Source organism: Sinocyclocheilus grahami, unplaced genomic scaffold, assembly GCF_001515645.1.
Source record: "Sinocyclocheilus grahami isolate Dianchi unplaced genomic scaffold, SAMN03320097.WGS_v1.1 scaffold410.1, whole genome shotgun sequence".
Taxonomy (NCBI): domain Eukaryota; kingdom Metazoa; phylum Chordata; class Actinopteri; order Cypriniformes; family Cyprinidae; genus Sinocyclocheilus; species Sinocyclocheilus grahami.
The window spans coordinates 826,667-845,904 of NW_015505589.1; the positions used below are offsets into that span (position 1 = coordinate 826,667).

Genomic DNA, 19,238 nt, shown 5'->3' on the forward strand with positions numbered 1-19,238 from the left:
CATGCCTATTATTAACATATTGGCTGTGTATTAGTACTTATAAAGCACATATTGTGCATGACCTTATTCTACATCCCTAATCCGACCTTACTACCTTACTAACTATTAATAAGCAGCAAATTTGGAGTTAATTGAGGTGAAAGTCGTAGTTAATGGTTTGTTAATAGCACGAATTGGACCTTAAAATAAAGTGTAACCTACATTATTACTAAAAAGTGATTTTATATATATATATATATATATAATATCTGCCATATTGAACATTATCATTTTCATTTGAGTGGTCTGTCTCCTGAAATCAAAGACATACAAAATATCTACTAAAGAAAACATCTGTCATGACTTTTTTTTTCATCCAGAACCCCATGTGGTGACACACGTTAAACTTTTCTAGCATAAAATCAGTAAAAAAAAATAAATAAATATATATATAAGGAACAAAATCACAAAGTGTCTTCATTTTTTTTGTCACAGATGCCATTTCTGAAAGATGGAGATTCATCTTGTATAAAATGCTGTGAGTGACAAAACTATTAAATCATGCCAATGTCATTAGTACAAAACTTTAAAAAAAAAAACTAAGCAAAACAGTTTAATGACCAATAATGCATGTGTACAGACAGTGGATTTTATCAATCTGAAAAGTTAATTATGTACTAATGCCGTGTGAGTGGCTATCAGGTCGATGTGCCTGTGTAGGCAGTAAACAATGAGTTAGCTCCTTCATTTTGTAGTGGAGCCCATGTGCCACTGCGTGTTACTTTACTATTATACTGTGCCTGATTCCACACAGCAATCCTTTATAGGCCATGAGATCAGAGTGGTCTCTGCTCTACTTGGTGGGTCAGAAGGAGTCAGATTAAAAGATATGAGATAACACAGTGCTATTACGGATATGGGGCTGCATATAGGGATTTGCAACACACACGCATCTTAAGCTCTTCACTTACCAAGACATTAATGCTCGCTGTCCGCGAATAACACGCTACAAATCCTACGGGGGAGGAAAAACTCCCAGAGCACTCTAATCATGCACTGAGATGGCAAATGAGGGAGGTCAAAATGATATCTGTAATACTTTAAAAGCATACTGTGAGCTCCAGAGGGATTTTGCAGTGTGTTTATATATTCAGGATTGCAATGTGTTTTAAATAGTTTATTTTTGTTGTTGTTGAAATATCTGATTTATTAAGATTTTTGCACCCTTTTGATGGCCAGCATTATTGGAAGATGGACTTGTTTGGTATTAATTATTGCAAAGCTTTATGTCAGCACTTGAATTGTCATTTTATCACTGGAGATTCCTATGCTGACATTTGCTGTTTCAAACTTTGTCCGCACATATCTTTCACAATGGATGCTTAACGTTACACTTTTTTTTTCAAATGTGCTGTCTGCAACTTATATTCCAAAGTGACTTGTATAATGCAATTAACGGAATGTATGCAAAATATGCACAAAGCACACACATTTGGATTCGAGAGAGGCACTTGAGCCCAAGTTTATTTGTATAGCGCATTTCCCCCATGCCATTTCAATTTTTTTACTTTAGGCTTGTTTATTATAAATGTTGCTTATAATGAATGGCACTATAATTTATGTTTGTTTAATACTTATACTGTATATTTTTCGGAATAATCCCCTCCCCCACCTCCTCCCAGAAACCTCATGTCACATATAATCTTTTGTTAGTTGCATCTCCCATGTGTTTAATATGAGGAACACTATTTGTGTGATGCACTTGTTTATAGCAGAGACATTGCCTATGTACACTGTTAGACATTTCAAAGGGTTTTTACAGTAACTTAAGTTCCTGTAATTAAGATTTACAGTAGCAAACTGTATTTGGTTTACAGTTGCAAACTGTACTTTTTACAGTAAATTACTGTATTCATCAATTCCAATTCATCAGTATACTACTGTAATTAATTCATTTGAATATATTTCATTAGATTTGATAATTGTTTATATAGAATTCATTGTATTTTTACCTTACATAGGTACTACTGGCATTCAATTAAAACAGACACAATGATTACAAAATGTCAAATTCTTTATTTAAAACATTGCATGTATAACACTTATAAATACAGTCTTCCAATGCTGGAGCAGTGCATCTTCATTTCTCCTGTCTTAGGACATTTAGCAGTGCATTATGTTGTATCATCTGGATTTATCCTAACAAAGAATCTTTAGGCAACAGAAACATAATAAAAAAATAAGCAGCCAAAGAACACATAGCCATCTGCAAAACCCAGGTGCTGCTCCAAAACGTGGCCACCACCTTTGCTCACCATCCACTTTGTTAGTGACAGAAATGTCTTCTCTGAAAAACAAGTAGAAATGGCACACTTTTAAAAGGCAAACCCCATATAGAATACACACATCTCTCAAAACCATAGTTGTTCTCTTACCATAAATTATCATTCTCAGGGTGGCATGCTCATGTCTTTCTTGATGCTTCATTGCAGTTGCCTTTAAAACACAAATACAAAAAATGTATCTTAAATTCCATTAAAAACTGTAACAAACAAATTCTAAAACTAGAAAGGCAGCTAGCCATAAAACTTGTTTAACCTAACTAACATACGATTTTATTTTCTTAATAGGCTACTGGCCAACATTAACTATTAACACAAAATTTCACATTAGTTAACAATGTTAATACACAATAAGTTTGCTCGTTAAAAGTAATTTTAATTCGGTAATTCAATAAGCTGACAAAACTCGTTTGAAACGACAGCGCAGTTTACCATAGTAAAGTTTGTTACCGCTAAAGTTATGTTGACAGGTAAATGTTACTAGGTTAAACTGGTGTGCAAAAATGTTGACACAAACACACAGACAAACGTACATATAGTTTTTACCTTGCCTACTGGTCTTATTATTTCGTAAGGTGCATCGACACACAGCGCAGATGTTCTCTGGAACTCTTCCACTCTCGCGGGTTCATCCCCAGGTAAAACCAAGCGGCAACCTCCCGGTCTCTCGCTTGAAGCCAATACGGAAGTGACTAAAACTGCAATTCATCGACTGACTGCTACACTCTTAAAAATAAAGGTGCTTCAAAAGGTTCTTCAAGTGATGCCATAGAAGAACCATTTTTGGTTCCACAAAGAACCATTCAGTCAAAGGTTCTTTAAAGAACCATCTCTTTCTTGTGTTTTTGTAATCTGAAGAACCTTATTTCGCCACAAAGAACCTTTTGTGAAACAGAAGGGTTCTTCAGATGTTAAAGGTTCTTTATGGAACCATTTAGACAAAAAGGTTCTTCTATGGCATCGTGAAGCACCTTTATTTTTAAGAGTGTAGAGGCTGGCTCCAAAAGGGAGTCAGTCCCATAGACTCCCCATGTTAAAATGCCCAACTTTACAGCAGAAAAAAAAATGTTTACAGCCTGGTACAAAAAGTGCTTTTGGTCTATATAGGTAATTTTGCCCTTCATGACAACTGTGAGGGGGGTGAATTTTTTTTATAACTCATCCGTTTCAATTATATTAAGCCTTAAAGTTCTGCATAATTAAGGGCGTGGCCACTTGAGTGACAGGTGGACTGCCGCTATGCTCCAGTGTGTGAAACTCGCTAAACTGTGAAACTTAGAATAACGGCTTTAAAGATTTTTATTTGTCCAGAAAAAAGATGACGTTCATTGCAATGTTTTTTATCGAGTTACAAGAAAAGGTAGGAAACGGATTTAATTGCAAACAGTTGCTGATTTTATGTGATACGCTGTCATGGCATTGGACTCCTCACACGTGCAGAAGTGGGCAGCCCTAGACTGAGAGTTGGCATCTGCATTATAAAAAGAAAAAAAACTTTAAAGATTATTTATGATTAATTATTGTTGCCAAGTTATTTAGTCGTTGCTTGTTTACAGTGCTTTGTTATATGGAGCAGTTTGTTAGATCGCGATCTATCTAATTTGTTTGTCTAAAGAAGTGCCGACAGATGTATGAAAGTACACAAGTCACACCGTAATTTAAAAGCGCAGTCTTTAATGTACAGTAAAACAAAGGCAGAATACCGTATAACTCCAGGCTGGCACAGTAATATTGACGAACGGCTAAACAAATGCAGAGCACCGTAACTTAATTTGAGCAATCTAAAACAAAGTCAAAGAGCGGTAACTGATGATACTGTGTTCTGTCTTGGTTTCTCCTGGGCTTTTCTCCAAGATACTTATACACATGATAAAGGAGGTCATATATGTCCCAAAATTATCAAGAACTCATTTCGACCAAAAACTAAGATATGATTTTTTGTCTTTGCATGGCAGCACAGCTGTCACCATAGACGGGCATGGTTTCAGCAACTAGCGCCTAGGCTGAGTTGCCCATTTTTGCCCATTTTGCGATTATCTGGGAGTGACGCGCGGTGACGCGCTGCCAAGATGGCGGCGGTCGGCTCCGACCACTTTAGGCTTCAAAAATGCTCTTCTGAACCCTACGAGTGATGTCACAGACACTACATCCATGTTTTTTTACAGTCTATGGGCAAAACCTGCAGCTCCGTGTCTTCCTCGAACGCGAGTGGCGCGGCGCGGCGCAACTCAACAAAAGACAATATAGAACCCATTATACTATCTACAGTGGATGCGGACAGTAAAGTGATGCCCCGGTATATTTTTGACGTACAGATGTACTCCAAGCACTCTGTGCTGTTTCTGACATGAAGGTCAAACAGATTTTCCAATCATTACAAGCGATGTGACATCCAGTGTAGTCAGTCCCAAGCTGTTGCGGCGTTGTAGACACGGTGTAAGTCAAATCTTGTCAATCCAAATGTGAGAAATGAGAAAAATAAAGCAGCCTCAATAGAATGGCGCCAAAGAGGCCGCTACGTCAAATACAGTAGTATAGAGCAATTTTAACAAATAGAGGAAGTCACTGTATGTGGGGTTTGACGTCACAGAAAATTCCCATGATGCAAAGGGTATTACAGTTATTTACTGTAAAGCGAATGTGCAGTATTATACTGGGTGATATACTGTAAATAACTAGAAATCACAGAAATGTCTAACAGTGTAGAGTGTACCACGTCAGTCATTTATAAGGCTCTATTTCAACTACAGACATTTTTAGCACATTTTACATGGTTCACACAATCCGCATGTTCTCAGTTCATTTTCAATAGGAGACACGTGGCAGATCGCAGATCGGGGACAGCGCTGCACACCATGAAAGATAACCGTTACAGCTTGTTGCTCACGTGCGATGGCGAGATCACAAGAAAAGCTTGCAAACAATCACATAGTGTAAAATACCATTTAGGATGCTGCCTTTGTAGAAAATATGCAGCTCACTTGGCTTTGAAACCATTTTAGTGGTAATTGTGCATAAAGATGAGGAAGAATACATTTCTCTTTGTTTGAAACTTGCTTGAAATTCATGTGTTCATGAAAAACAGCTCTGGTACAGTACCAGTGGTACTTAATATGCAGTGTCATACCAAGTACCACAAGAATTAACAGAGGCTCTGAGACACACAAACACATGTATGTCTTGCTTAATTTAAAGGATTGAACTAACAGCACTGCGCTGATCCTAAACTGAGGTGCGTCATATTGATTAAGACAGTCAACTAGAAGATAATTATATTGAGTCCAGGTAGGCTACTGAGGCACTGCACATTCACCACCTCCTCTGAGACCATTAACAAAGCCATAATTAAGCATGACAGATTTAACCATGGGCAACCGTAGTTACTTTCATCCCTGGGTTATACATCACACTTGTGCAACAAATGACCAATGTAGAAAAACGCTCCTTAATAGGCTGTTATAGAAAGAGGGAATTGCAGTGAGTTTCAAAGGCGTCGTAATATAATGGACTACTGTTAGTGAATGCAAGTAGAGCATTTTCTTCAATCTTATAATGAAACAACGTAATTAAAAATAAAACAAGCTAAAAGATGTTTTACATTAACAAAACTCCTGTCCTGGCCATCATTTCCCTCTTTTGCATGTCATTTTTATATAAGTGATCAATTAAAAGGGTTAAGTTCTATAGCTTTGTTGTCAACGAAATTGTGTCTTCAGCACAAGTCATAGACTTCTTTCTCTGATTTGTTCATTTTCTATATGGTTATTTCCTTTTTAGAAACCCTTATTTGTGTGGTGGTAAACGTCACATACTGAATCGGTGCTCATATTTAACTCTTGTAGCTTCTACAATGATATTTAATTAGATTTAAACAGTATAACAGTAGTGAGTTATAGCGGCACCCATTGGTTGTTCAGGAAAACTGTGAATATTCTATTTTTGTGCTTTGAAATGACCTGTTTAGGATTGCTTAGCACTTCCTGTGTGGTTGCTGTGGCGCTGATGGCTCGGTTACTTCCTGTGTTGAGCTGCAGGTTGAGTGTGAGACCACTGACCAACTGCAGGCCCAGTTCAGTGATGGCCACTCGATCATCCACAACCCTCACCGTCTTCTCTGCCAGAATGGAGTCTGACAGCGGGGACAGAACCTAGAGCAGAGCATACACACAGAAGCACATTATTAAATACAAGCATCATAAGCAATCTGGGTTGTTGGAGACAGCGCTGCCCACAGGGATTACCTCCAATTACAGGGAGAAATATCAAGAACACAGAGCTGTAAACCCCGTCTAGTGATTGATGCAATAAAAAGGTGTTACAGACAGTCTCCTGCCTGCCCACACTTTCACTGCAGACGAGCACATATTAGGTATCTGGTCTCAAAGCAGACAGGAAAAACAAAATAAATCCAGATGACTAACACCTCCTCAGACACATGTACGCTGCAATATCAGCCCACTTTACTGAAGAAAAGTGAGCTGCGAAAAAGGTAACATCTTAGTACTAGCTGTGTTCAGCCTTGCAGAAAAAGTACGCTGGGAGTACCACGGTACAGCGATGGTACTTGATGTACAGAACAAGTCAATGACAAAGAAACTGAAAAAAAATCTAGTTTAAAATGTGACAAGCCCTTAGAAATAAACTCTTTGTATTCAAGTTGGTTTCATGAGGTTTTAAAAACCTACCATTTTCAAGAAACAAAATCATGTAGTTTTGAAAAAAAGGAAAAAAAAAATTCTATATGAAAAGCTTCAATTTAAAGGAATAGTTCACCCCAAATTTTTAATTTTTCTGACAATGTACTCACTCTCAGGTCATCTAAGATGTAGATGAGTTAGTTTTTTCATCAGAACAGATTTGGACAAATTTAGCATTTAGCAATTTGCTCACCAGTGGATCCTATGCAGTGAATGGGTGCTGTCAGAATGAGAGTCCAAACAAATGATAAAAACATCACAATAATAATCTACAAGTAATCCACACCACTCCAGTCGAGTCCACATGACTCCAATTAACATACTGTGAAGCAAAATGTTGCATGTTTGTAATAAATCCATCAATAAGACATTTTGAACTTCAAACTGTTGTTTCCGGCCAAAATGAGATTCCTCTAATCCATGATATTGCTTTCTCCAGTCAAAAAGCAGTCTCTAAATCAGGAGAGAAATATGCACACATCACCATTTACAAATGAAAACAGTCCAAAACAGCTCCAAACAAAAAAACTGGTGGATGTTGATGTGAGAGGACAACAGGGGATGGACTTTTTCACAGAAGAAAGAGTTATTACGGATAATGGACTCATATTTTGGTGACGGTATAAAGTTAAAATATCTGGATGGATTTGTTTCTTAGAAACCAGCTTATCACTTCACAAGACATTAACTGATGGACTGTAGTCGTGTGGATTTCTTGTGGATTATTGTGATGTTTTTTATCAGCTGTTTGACTCTCATTTTGACGGCACCCAGTCACTGCAGAGGATCCATTGGTGAGCAAGTGATACAATCCTAAATTTCTCCAAATCTGTTCCAATGAAGAAACAAACTACATCATGAATGGCCTGAAGGCGAGAAAACTTTCATTTCTGGGTGAACAATGGCACTAAAAATGTCTTGTGGCGTAACCAGCAAGTAAAAATTCAAAACATATTTTCCTTACACCCTGAATACACATTAGTGTATGTTTTTAAGTGTATTTTTCAGTGTAAAAATATATTTTATAATTGAAGAGACACGTTGACTTTAAATTGGCAGACATTGGCAGACGGGGTTTATAAATATTGAAAATATACATACCTGAATGCTGGTCATGCCTGTATCCATGCCCTCCAAAACACGTCCCTCTCTCAGCTTAGCGATTCGTGGATTCTCTGCCTTCAGGAAGTCCCAGACTAACTCCGTAATATCCACCTGCCAATCGCTGCCCAGCATGTGGGCCACCTCACCTCTTGTCTCTGAGGATTCAGCCACAAAGTGTGTGAGCACACGCACCATGGCCCTCTGGTACTGCAGAGTACACGTCTTTCCTCTCCGCTCTTCATCATCGTCATCTTCACTGTCCCGCGTTGACCTGGGAATGGAAAGGAGTTTGAATCTGCACCAAGATTACAATTCATTATTTTTTTGTAAACTTCAGCGTATTTACTGTATTACCCAATCATGTTTTGTCAACCTCTTCAAAGGTTTCATGAAATATTTTTTTTATGAAACATTTCACAAAACAACCTTTTTTTAACAGAAATATCTGTTGACACACCTAAATTAAGCTTCATTAGGCTGATGCATCCAATCATGGGAAGCTAATTAAGCATATCAGTTTTATTAAATGCTCTACGACTGGAAATACAACGAAGCTTTTGCTTTCATTCAGGACTGTTCATGTGTTTGATGTTAGAGGCCACTGGATTAAGGTAAAGAGATTCACAAAGAACATATTCATATTTGAAGACAGAGCTTAATGTGCTTTTGTAATCAAAGATCAGTTCAAGTATTCCAGTCAAAATCGCTTCATGAATGTTTGTTTATACCCATGTGCATTGTCTATGGGTGAAAAATTTAAGTAAAGATCATAGTCCTCTAGATGTTTTTTTGCGTGGTACAGCAAAAACATAAAATCACTGGAAGAAAACCTCTCTGTTGTGTTTAAACGAAATAGATTGCATTAAATTGATTTCTGGCTATCTGTGAGGAAGGTGAGTGTGTGTAGGTCCGCTGGATCAGATTACAGTGTGTGTAGGTATGTTAATGTGGCAGATTTACTTTCTCAGCACTGTAATTGAACCCATTTCATAATGCAATCACATACAACAATTACAGCATGAAAAAAAAATCCTCCACTCACATGCAGAACAATTGTTTTGTTCCACCTCATTAATTATTTCTCTCTCTTACCACACACACACACACACCTAAGAAATACTTTCTTCAGACCCTTACTGCTCGTGACTGCAAAAAAGTTTACATTAAAATGAACTAACACAAATTACCAATAGTACACTCTAAAAAATGCTGGGTTGAATACAACCCAGTGCTGGGTAAAATAGGGTCAAACCCAGCAATTGGGCTGTTTTGACCCAGCGGTTGGGTTAAATGTTTAATGTTTAACCCAACCTTGGGTAGTAACCCAACCGCTGGGTCAAAACAGCCCAATTGCTGGGTTTGACCCTATTTTACCCAGCACTGGGTTATATTTAACCCAGCATTTTTTAGAGTGTATATTTATAAATAAATTAACCTAGATTCATAAATGCCTTAACCAATTAACTAATGTTAATGAACCCTGTTATACAGTTTTTTTTCAACTGCTTACACACAAAATCTTTACTTGTCACACAATCTCTAAAACCTGATACTCAAACACCAGAACCACACACCAAATCTGCAAAACCATACACTAATTCTCGGCCCTTGACTCAGTTTTTTATTTATTTCATAAAACACTTTTTGCAAAACACACAACACACAAATCTCTATGTAACACGCAACAATCTAACAGGAATTAATAGTATGGCAAAGGTGTTTGCAAATGTTTGCTTTTGAGATGTGTTAGTGCTTCATTTTGCAAGAGATGTGAGGCATTTTGCATTTTGTGTGTGCATTTCTTGGATTTGTGTGTAAAGTTTTGAAAAAAAGAGGTAAAGTTTTGAAAATGTGTGTAAGCAGTTGAAAAAAAAACGTAATTAAAAAGTATGTTTGTGCTATTCTTATATATTATATTTATTTTATCTAATAAACAGCACTTGTTTTGATATTTTGTTATGCTTGTAAATGTGTGATTTTCAGCAAAAAATTTGTTTTTGTTAATTTTTGTATTAGATTTTATAAAAATATTTTCTATACATATACTATTTTTATATTTTCTGTTTTAGTAATTGTGTTGTGTTTTGCCATTTTATTATTTTTTTAACATGTCTATATAATTTTTTATTAAGATTTATTTTTTAGTTCATTTAGTTTTCATTTTTGTACAGCTTAAACTGAACAAAAAATAGAAACTAACTCAAATGTTTGTTTATTTTTTTCGTTCATTATTTTTAATGTTCATTTTATTTCAAGTAATGGCATCTTTTATGGGATAAGTTTTAGTTAACAATAATAACCCTGAAATGCTGAACAATTATGAATTTGACTGCACTTTAAGGCAGTGACATTCAAAAACCGCTATAATTATGACTTACAGGTCCAAATACCGTTTGGGAACATTTTATATATATATATATATTTTTTTTTTTCCCCCCCTCAAACTCCAGGTAGTCAAGATTTATTGCCTAGTTAAGAACAATAACGTTTGCAAAATGATCCAAACACTGCTCTGCTTTTTCACCCTTTGTAAGAGAAAATAAGTGCAACCTTGTTACGACATGAAAATCCTTCCATGGACTTTCCACCGTAAAAAAAGGCTTCATGGGAAGGGAAGATATATTAACAAGTGGCATTTTGTGATTTAGCCATCAGTTGTTCTGGGTGAGATCACAGTGTCAGAGCTCAGTTATTACCTACACAGGAGGTCTGAAGACGATTTAATAAACAATATTTTCCACAGAGAAGACAGACGTCCCTTAAGGGGGCAATCAGCTCCACATATCTCTCTCACACAGCGTCATTCCTTGATATAAACAGGAATAGTCATCCCCAGCGGTCAGACTTTATCATGCCTGCCTGGTGTTGAGAGAACACTGTTAACACCAGGCCGTAAAGTGCTGGCCAGCCTGGCACTCTACACACTACAGGCTTGGCACGAGCACAAAAACGCTCTCTCGGGTCAGTTTCTCTCTCTCTCTCGCACTACACGGACCAACTGGCAGCGCATTTGGCAGAGGACGAAGAGCCTTGCGATTCTCTCTCTCATACACACATATAGCGGTAAACAAATGGATCATCAGTGCCCACTAGCACCAAACCGTAATGCGGTTACATCAGCAAGGTCATCCCTGTTATGCCACGATAAATATAAATGAGAATGTGTGGAGAGGGAAATCAGTGGTGAATGCAAAACACACACGTTCCTCTGCCACTTTTTCAGACAATGAGCCAAAATGGACACTTTCTCCTCTCTTGCATGCAAAATGTCTCTGGGTCAAGTAAAACAAACATAAGGTGAATTTGCCGTTTTTAACATGCTCGTTCATCCTTGCTAAACATGTTCACATTGTGATAATCACAGGAGAGATGAATGTACTTTGGCATGCGCTGTGTAAACCGGACTGCAGCTGTGAGAGCCAACTCTAGCTCTTGCTAATGAGCGTCTGGGCCGCCGAACACATGTTCATAAACTGCTGACAGAGGCCCTTGACTTTCTGTAGCGCTAGGTGAGCGTGGCTAGTGGAGGCAGGCTAATTAGTCGTGATGTGCTGACGATGAAGTCCTTCATTTAACAGCATGCGTTTTAGAGGGTACATGTGGAGATGAAGTCATTTGGGTAAGATTCAACAAATTTTGTGTTCTGATACCTCAAAACAACCTTGCTAACAAGAACACAATTAACAGGAGCCCAAAAAACGAGTGGAGGCTCTAAACCAGACTTAGTCAGCTGTTAAAAAAAACCCTGCATGAAGTCATGCAAGAACCTCTTCACCTGCAGAATCCTAAACTGCCTGGAATGAAAGCTATTTCGCAAAAATGCATATTCTATCATCATTTACTCACCCTCATGTTGCGCCAAACCTGTATGAATTTCTTTCTGCTGTTGAACACGAAGATATTTTAAAGAATGTTTATAACAGCCATTGACTTACATAGAACTTTAAAAAATATATATTTTCATCCAATCCTGCTGAAGAAAAAATCAATAGAAACCATCACAGAAATGATATTGGTTTCCACTACTAATACCATTACAACCATTACAAATGATCGACTTTTAATCATTAAAGCCATTGAAAAATGTTTTTCTGTAGTGTGTTTTGGGACATATTGCATTAGGGTTAAGTGGTTTTAACAAGCCACCAATAGAAGGTGACCAATTACCAGTAGAAACCCACAGGCTCCATCACATTTTCCATTAAAACCAATACAAGTCCCAATATAATCAGTAAAACCATTACAAATTTTGTGATGGTGTCTATTGTTTATTTTTTCATCAGGGAAATAATGTCTTTTAAATTATATATTACATTATCAGAACAAGATATACAAAAACATGTTATGTTTTGGATCAGACATTTCCCGTCAGTCTCCTACTGTCCTATGCAATAAAGACAAAAAAGAAAAAGAAAAAAGATGATTGACAAAATATATAATTTTTAATGGCTTCCATTTATTCATTTTCTTTTGCCTTCACATGAAATCACACATGAACCTAGTTGCATTAATTCCTCTTGAATGGTTAAAATTTACCCACAAATATGTGCCAAACAATGGTAAATGTGGTTGCACCACAAGGCAGTGACATTCAAAAACTGTTTAATTGGGAATTTAATGGGACATTTTACAATTTAAACTCTTTCTCAAACTCCAGGTAGTTGACATTCATTGGCTGGGCCATTAAACATTGAGTGAAATGTTCGCAACCCTGTTACCTATGTCAGCATGGCCCAATTACTATTCATAAGAAAAACCTGTCATTCCATTTACATTGTGGGCCCCCATCTTCAAAAACTGTGCACATTTAATGACCCATTTTAAACTATTGTTTTTAAATCTCAGTTTGACTGAACTAGAGACACCAAGCAGTGTGTGGGTGCTGCTGAAGTAACTAGTGTGATGAAAACTATGAGTGAGTGGGTTCTTAAGGTGTCACCACTGCAGTGTGCATTATTGCCACAAGACTGCGACATTAGGATGGACTTTGGGGCTCTGTCACTGAATCAGAATATGATTGCATCAGGTGGCCATCTTGTTAGTGCTCTCCGAGATTGAGGCTGTCAGGAGGACGGCAATCGAGCCCCTCATTAGAGTCCACTCGATCCACACTGACAGACAACCTCCCACTACCGGAGACACAGATCAATGAAGATCCTGCTGGTGTAGGGCTTGCTCACTTGTCTCATTTAAGTCCAACTTAACTAGTGTTGTCCAAAAATCATCATTATACACTGATCACATGCATCTTAATTTCAACAGAGATTTCAAATCCGTGCATGACGTATAGTAGATGGCAAATACACAAAACATATTACCATTACAAGGTATCAGCAATTTTTGTTTTAGACATTTAAACAACTTTCTCTGCATTTGCATTTCTTGGGTGTTATGGTGTTGCTAGCTAGTTACTTGCTGCTCCAAATTAAAAGAGCATACTCTTAAGTTTCAATGATATTTAGATCATGCATGAGGTATCATATGAGCATTCGTAGGAATTATTTGTAATACAATTGTGCTTGACGTTTAATATAAGGGTTGTTTATGAGTTACATGCACAAAACCCTCTTTTAATTGTAATGTTAGAAACACACACATAACTCCAGGGTGGGCACTCTGGAGGCCCCTCAGGACAGGCCTACTCGGGACAGCAGGCCTCCAGGAGCTCGGGGAGCCATGGCGGATAAGGCAGACTAGGAAGCCATGGTGGAGCAGGCAGACTAGGAATCCATGGCAGAGCAGGGAATTCAGAAGGCCATGGCTGGATGGCCTCATTAAACAACTTTCTCTGCATTTGCATTTCTTGGGTGTTGTTATGGTGTTGCTAGCTAGTTACTTGCTGCTCCAAATTAAAAGAGCATACTCTTAAGTTTCAATGATATTTAGATCATGCATGAGGTATCATATGAGCATTTGTAGGAATTATTTGTAATACAATTGTGCTTGACGTTTAATATAAGGGTTGTTTATGAGTTACATGCACAAAACCCTCTTTTAATTGTAATGTTAGAAACACACACATAACTCCAGGGTGGGCACTCTGGAGGCCCCTCAGGACAGGCCTACTCGGGACAGCAGGCCTCCAGGAGCTCGGGGAGCCATGGCGGATAAGGCAGACTAGGAAGCCATGGTGGAGCAGGCAGACTAGGAATCCATGGCAGAGCAGGGAATTCAGAAGGCCATGGCTGGATGGCCTCCATGGCCTTGGCCTCGCCACTCTGCCCGGCCACTATGGATGGACTCATACTAACCCCCCCACCCCCACAAAAAAAATCCTTGGGGAGAATATCGTCTTTAGAGGCCCTCTGTAGGCCTAACTCGGGAACTGTGGCCCTCCCTGGGCTTGACTTGGGGACTGGAGCCCTCCTTGGGCTGGACATAGGAACTGGAGCCCTTTCTGTGCTAAACACAGGGACTGGAGCCCTCTCTGGGCTAAACTCGGTGACTGGAGCCCTCACTGGGCTAAACTCGGGGACTGGAGCCCTCCTTGGGCTGGACATAGGAACTGGAGCCCTTTCTGTGCTAAACACAGGGACTGGAGCCCTCTCTGGGCTAAACTCGGTGACTGGAGCCCTCACTGGGCTAAACTCGGGGACTGGAGCCCTCCGTGGGCTAAACTCAGGAACAGGAGCCTTCTTTAGGCCGGATTCAGGGGCTGGAGCCGACACTGAAGCGAGCTCTGGGGCTGGAGCTGACCGCCTTCTCCTCCTTTGATTCCCCTTTAGGTTCGGGGTGAAAGGCGTGGTCGGTGAGCTTGAGTGAGCCGCGGCCGGCAGGCTTGATTGAGGAACCACTGGCAGGCTTGAGAATGCCCTGGCCTGCGGACTTGACATCAGAGCAGCCGGTGGGCTAGACTGAGCCGTGGCCGGCAGGCTTGACAAAGGAATGGCCGGCGGGCTTGGGAATGCCGCTGCCGGTGGGCTTGACAGCGGGCTGGTTCTGGCTCGGGCCCAGACACTCCCCAGACCACCGGTAGATCCCTTCCCTCCAGCATAGTCCCTTGGTGTCTGTGAGGTCTATGGGGGGATGGTAGTTGGCCCCGAGCCAGAACAGAGAATTGATGGTGTTGCCTACTGTGTCGGAGCGAGGAACGAAGGAGACGTAGGAGATTTCACCATGAATAGTCTTTATTTACAATCAGGACACACACGTAGGAATGGGGATCGACGTTTAAGACAGCACGCTAGACATGGAAACACACAGGGCTTAAATCATGGTACTAATCAAGGAATAGACAAGGGGATTAACGGGAGACAGCTGAAACATATAGAACTAAATGGGGACAGGAACAGGATGGACCAAATATGGGCATAGAAGTACGGGAGAAAACCAGGACATGGAGTATGTGGGGAACAAAACATACACAAAACATGAAACAAAGTCTGACATGAAGAGCTTCATATTTTATATTCTGTATTCTCAGCTTCTCACACACGTCGTGAATCATTGTGCCACATGGGACATATGGAAATGGAGACAGAGGAAACTGCCTCCATACCTTCAGGAAATCGTATATATTGACTTTATTCTATTTTGAATTCACAAGCCCAAGTTGATCCGTGTAGGTTATAAGGAGAGAGGTGAAATGTATCCCCATACTTCAGGTTTGAATGATAACAAAATATTAAAGGTGCATGCTGGGAAATTGCAGCCAGGAGCATTTGCAATAGGTTTAAAATGATCAACCCCCTTTAATGTGGCTGTTTCATAACTCAAGGATTTCCTACTTTTACAGATTCACAGACTTTTAACCAATCCAGGGACCACCAAAAGCTATATTTTCTTTTTATGCATATTTATAATTAGAAATGCTTTGATGATTAATATATTTTCATACTCTGATATGAATGTGAACTCATACAGGTTCAATGAAATCAATATGAATGCTTAATATGAACTTTTGATCTACAAGCAAAGCATTATATGATGGTTGTTAATGAAATAAATGCAAACTTAGTGTTATTAATTTTCAATGGAGCTCAACAGTGTCCACTCTGGAATTCATATTCATTTTCCCCATAAGAAAGCTTTCTAGAAAAAGCTCCAAGTGCAACAATCCAACCAGATGCGAGATGTATCATAACATTATTTGATTCTAAGCCAAGGAGGGGGCCTATTACATCCTTTGTATCACGTCCATTGTCCTATCACGGATTCACGGCATTACTGTACTGCCCAACAGAGAGTTTGTTTAATGGTTTCACACTCCAGAGCTGCTTGTAAGATCTGTTTCTCTGTGATTGTGTGGGGCTTCTCACATTCCTTCACTTCACCACTCACAGTACAAATCGATATAAGGATTTCAGTGCATTTTAACTTTAAAGTTTTAACTTTTTTTTTTCTAAATGTTTTTTTTTTTTAATCCCGAAAAATACTCTGCTTGATTATGCTGAACATTGTTGTGATTTGTCTTCATATATCTGAATATTTAGAAGTTTTCATGTGCTCGCTAGGGATAGACATCTCCTTTTCTGTGCCATATTCACATATTTAAAACAATCATTGCAGAATTTTCTTAATTTTTCCCTTTTAAGTTTCTAACTGCAGGATTTTCAGCCTCTGCATTTGTAGAGCTGTCAATATTTATGAGCTGATCACAGAGACCCACCCATGTTATAAAAGTTTTTTGCTCTTTCCCAACCAAAAATATAGAATAAATTAGCTAAAAAAATTTATTTACTTACTTATTTAAATACATTTTTAGGGCTGTCAAAGTTAATATTTTACCATAATTTTTTTTATGGTAACAATGATAAACATATGATTCCATTTTTGGATAGTTTACTCAAAAACGAAAATTGTGCCAATTTTTACTCACACTCATGTTGTTCTAAATCCACAAGGCATTCATTCATCTTCAAAACTCCAAAGAAGATAACACTTTACTTAAAGCATTATAAAAGTAGTTTTAATGCATTAATTATGCCTTGTAATGAACCTTATAATGCATTGCACAATCTCATGAATAATTGTAACCACAGTTAATGCATTACAACACTCATCAATTTATTCTTACACTATGCAATTTATATTCTGTTATAATTATTTATGACAAGATATAATGTATTACAACACCCATTATGAATATTTTTAATGCATTATACCCCTTAATAACCCTTTATAATGCATTATACATAAAGGTTTTAAGTAAAGTGTTCCCAATATATTTAATGAAAACTGAGAGATTTCTGTATTCAATTGAAAGTCCATTCTGCCAAATTTTTGGCACTACAAAAATGGAAGTTTAAAAGTGCTTGTGTGATGAACAAGAATTCAAGCAAGTACAGTTGAGCTTCCATTTCCCATTTTTTCATATGTGAAAACAAACCTAAATTAAATCTGTTCATCATATAAAGCGATCCTTTCTCTTCGGAACACTTAGATTAAACCACTCAATTCATATGGATTACTTTATGAACTTTTTGAAGCATTACACTTTTGGTGGAGTGGACTTTCAGTGAGGGACAGAAATCTCTCTGGTGTCATGACAAATATCTTCCATTTTTGTTTTGAAGATGTATCAATTTATTCTTACACTATGCAATTTATATTCTATTATAATTATTTATGACAAGATATAATGTATTACAACACCCATTATGAATATTTTTAATGCATTATACCCCTTAATAACCCTTTATAATGCATTATACATAAAGGCTTTAAGTAAAGTGTTACCAATATATTTAATGAAAACTGAGAGATTTCTGTCTTCAATTGAAAGTCCATTCTGCCAAATTTTTGGCACTACAAAAATGGAAGTTTAAAAGTGCTTGTGTGATAAACAAGAATTCAAGCAAGTACAGTTGAGCTTCCATTTCCCATTTTTTCATATGTGAAAACAAACCTAAATTAAATCTGTTCATCATATAAAGCGATCCTTTCTCTTCGGAACACTTAGATTAAACCACTCGATTCATATGGATTACTTTATTAACTTTTTGAAGCATTACACTTTTGGTGGAGTGGACTTTCAGTGAGGGACAGAAATCTCTCTGGTGTCATGACAAATATCTTCCATTTTTGTTTTGAAGATGAATGAAATCTTATGGATTTTAAATGAGAAAATCATGACAGAATTTTACATTTTGGGTAAACTATTCCTTTAACGCATTTGTTCAGTTTGATAATATAACTGCTTAATTCTGATCTATTTGAAGACCGGTCAGTTAAGGATGAACCTTTAAAGACCACACACACACACACACACACACACACACACACCCACACACACACCCACACACACACACACCATCTGAGACGTGTTCTTGATGGGATTGCCAAAGTTGCTTATTTCACAGTTGGGAATATTTGACGGTGAACAGGATTTCAGACTTCCATCCTGGTGTGGAAGGACCATTTTTACCGCTTTGGTGTGAATTCTACACACACACACACACACACACACACACACACACACACAGAGACCACCTGGTGTACATTCACAGCCCCCTGGTGGAATCCTTGCCATAACAGATAGCAAAATGCTACAATCAGACTGTGAGTTGAGAGGTACAGAACTCTGTGAGTGACAGGTGTTTGAATTCTGGGGAAATCTGCTTTTCACTGTGCATGCAGATTCAGCACAGGTCTACTGATCACTCAATATTCTCAGAATCCAACACAAAGTTTTGTACCTCTGGGTGTTACTGTTTACGGGAATCCTCCAGCCTTTGATCTGACTGAGTTCGGTATCTGAAACTTCGATGTGCAGAGGCAGTTTGGGAATCCAGACCTTCACCTCCAGCTGGGCCCTCAGGTAACCATATGTGAAGTTCAGCAGCATTTGGACCCGTCCTCTCATCTCCTTGCCATTCACGTAGACGTAATCACACCTGTCTGATACCTGAGAGCAGAAAAAAAGGATGTCAGTGATGGAGAAGTCATAAAAGAACAGTGAATTCATCTTCCCAGGACACAACTTCAAATTACCAAAATCAATACAATGCATCTGAGCAAAAGACAAGGTATATTTGAAATGGATTGGCAGTGAAGTCTGATGTTATTGGAAAATATTTTATTTTGAAAAGTCAGCCTTGACTCTCGGTCAAAAGTTAGTGTTCTGGTATAAGTATTTTCTTGAGTTATGATTTAAAACAAAGAACTGACCACAACA

At 38.2% G+C, this 19,238-nt stretch overlaps 1 protein-coding gene across 1 annotated transcript in view; it reads right to left on the minus strand.

Annotated features, from left to right (window-relative positions):
* The window catches only part of LOC107550917 (transmembrane protein 132C), a 69,559-nt gene that overhangs the window by 3,107 nt on the left and 47,214 nt on the right, over positions 1–19,238 (minus strand). Inside the window, exons 4-6 of the mRNA XM_016232366.1 lie at positions 18,760–18,968; positions 8,120–8,393; positions 6,278–6,469 (exon numbers count right to left, since the gene is read on the minus strand). Coding sequence (XP_016087852.1) covers positions 6,278–6,469; positions 8,120–8,393; positions 18,760–18,968 — 675 coding nt within the window. The remainder of the gene's footprint in view (positions 1–6,277; positions 6,470–8,119; positions 8,394–18,759; positions 18,969–19,238) is intronic.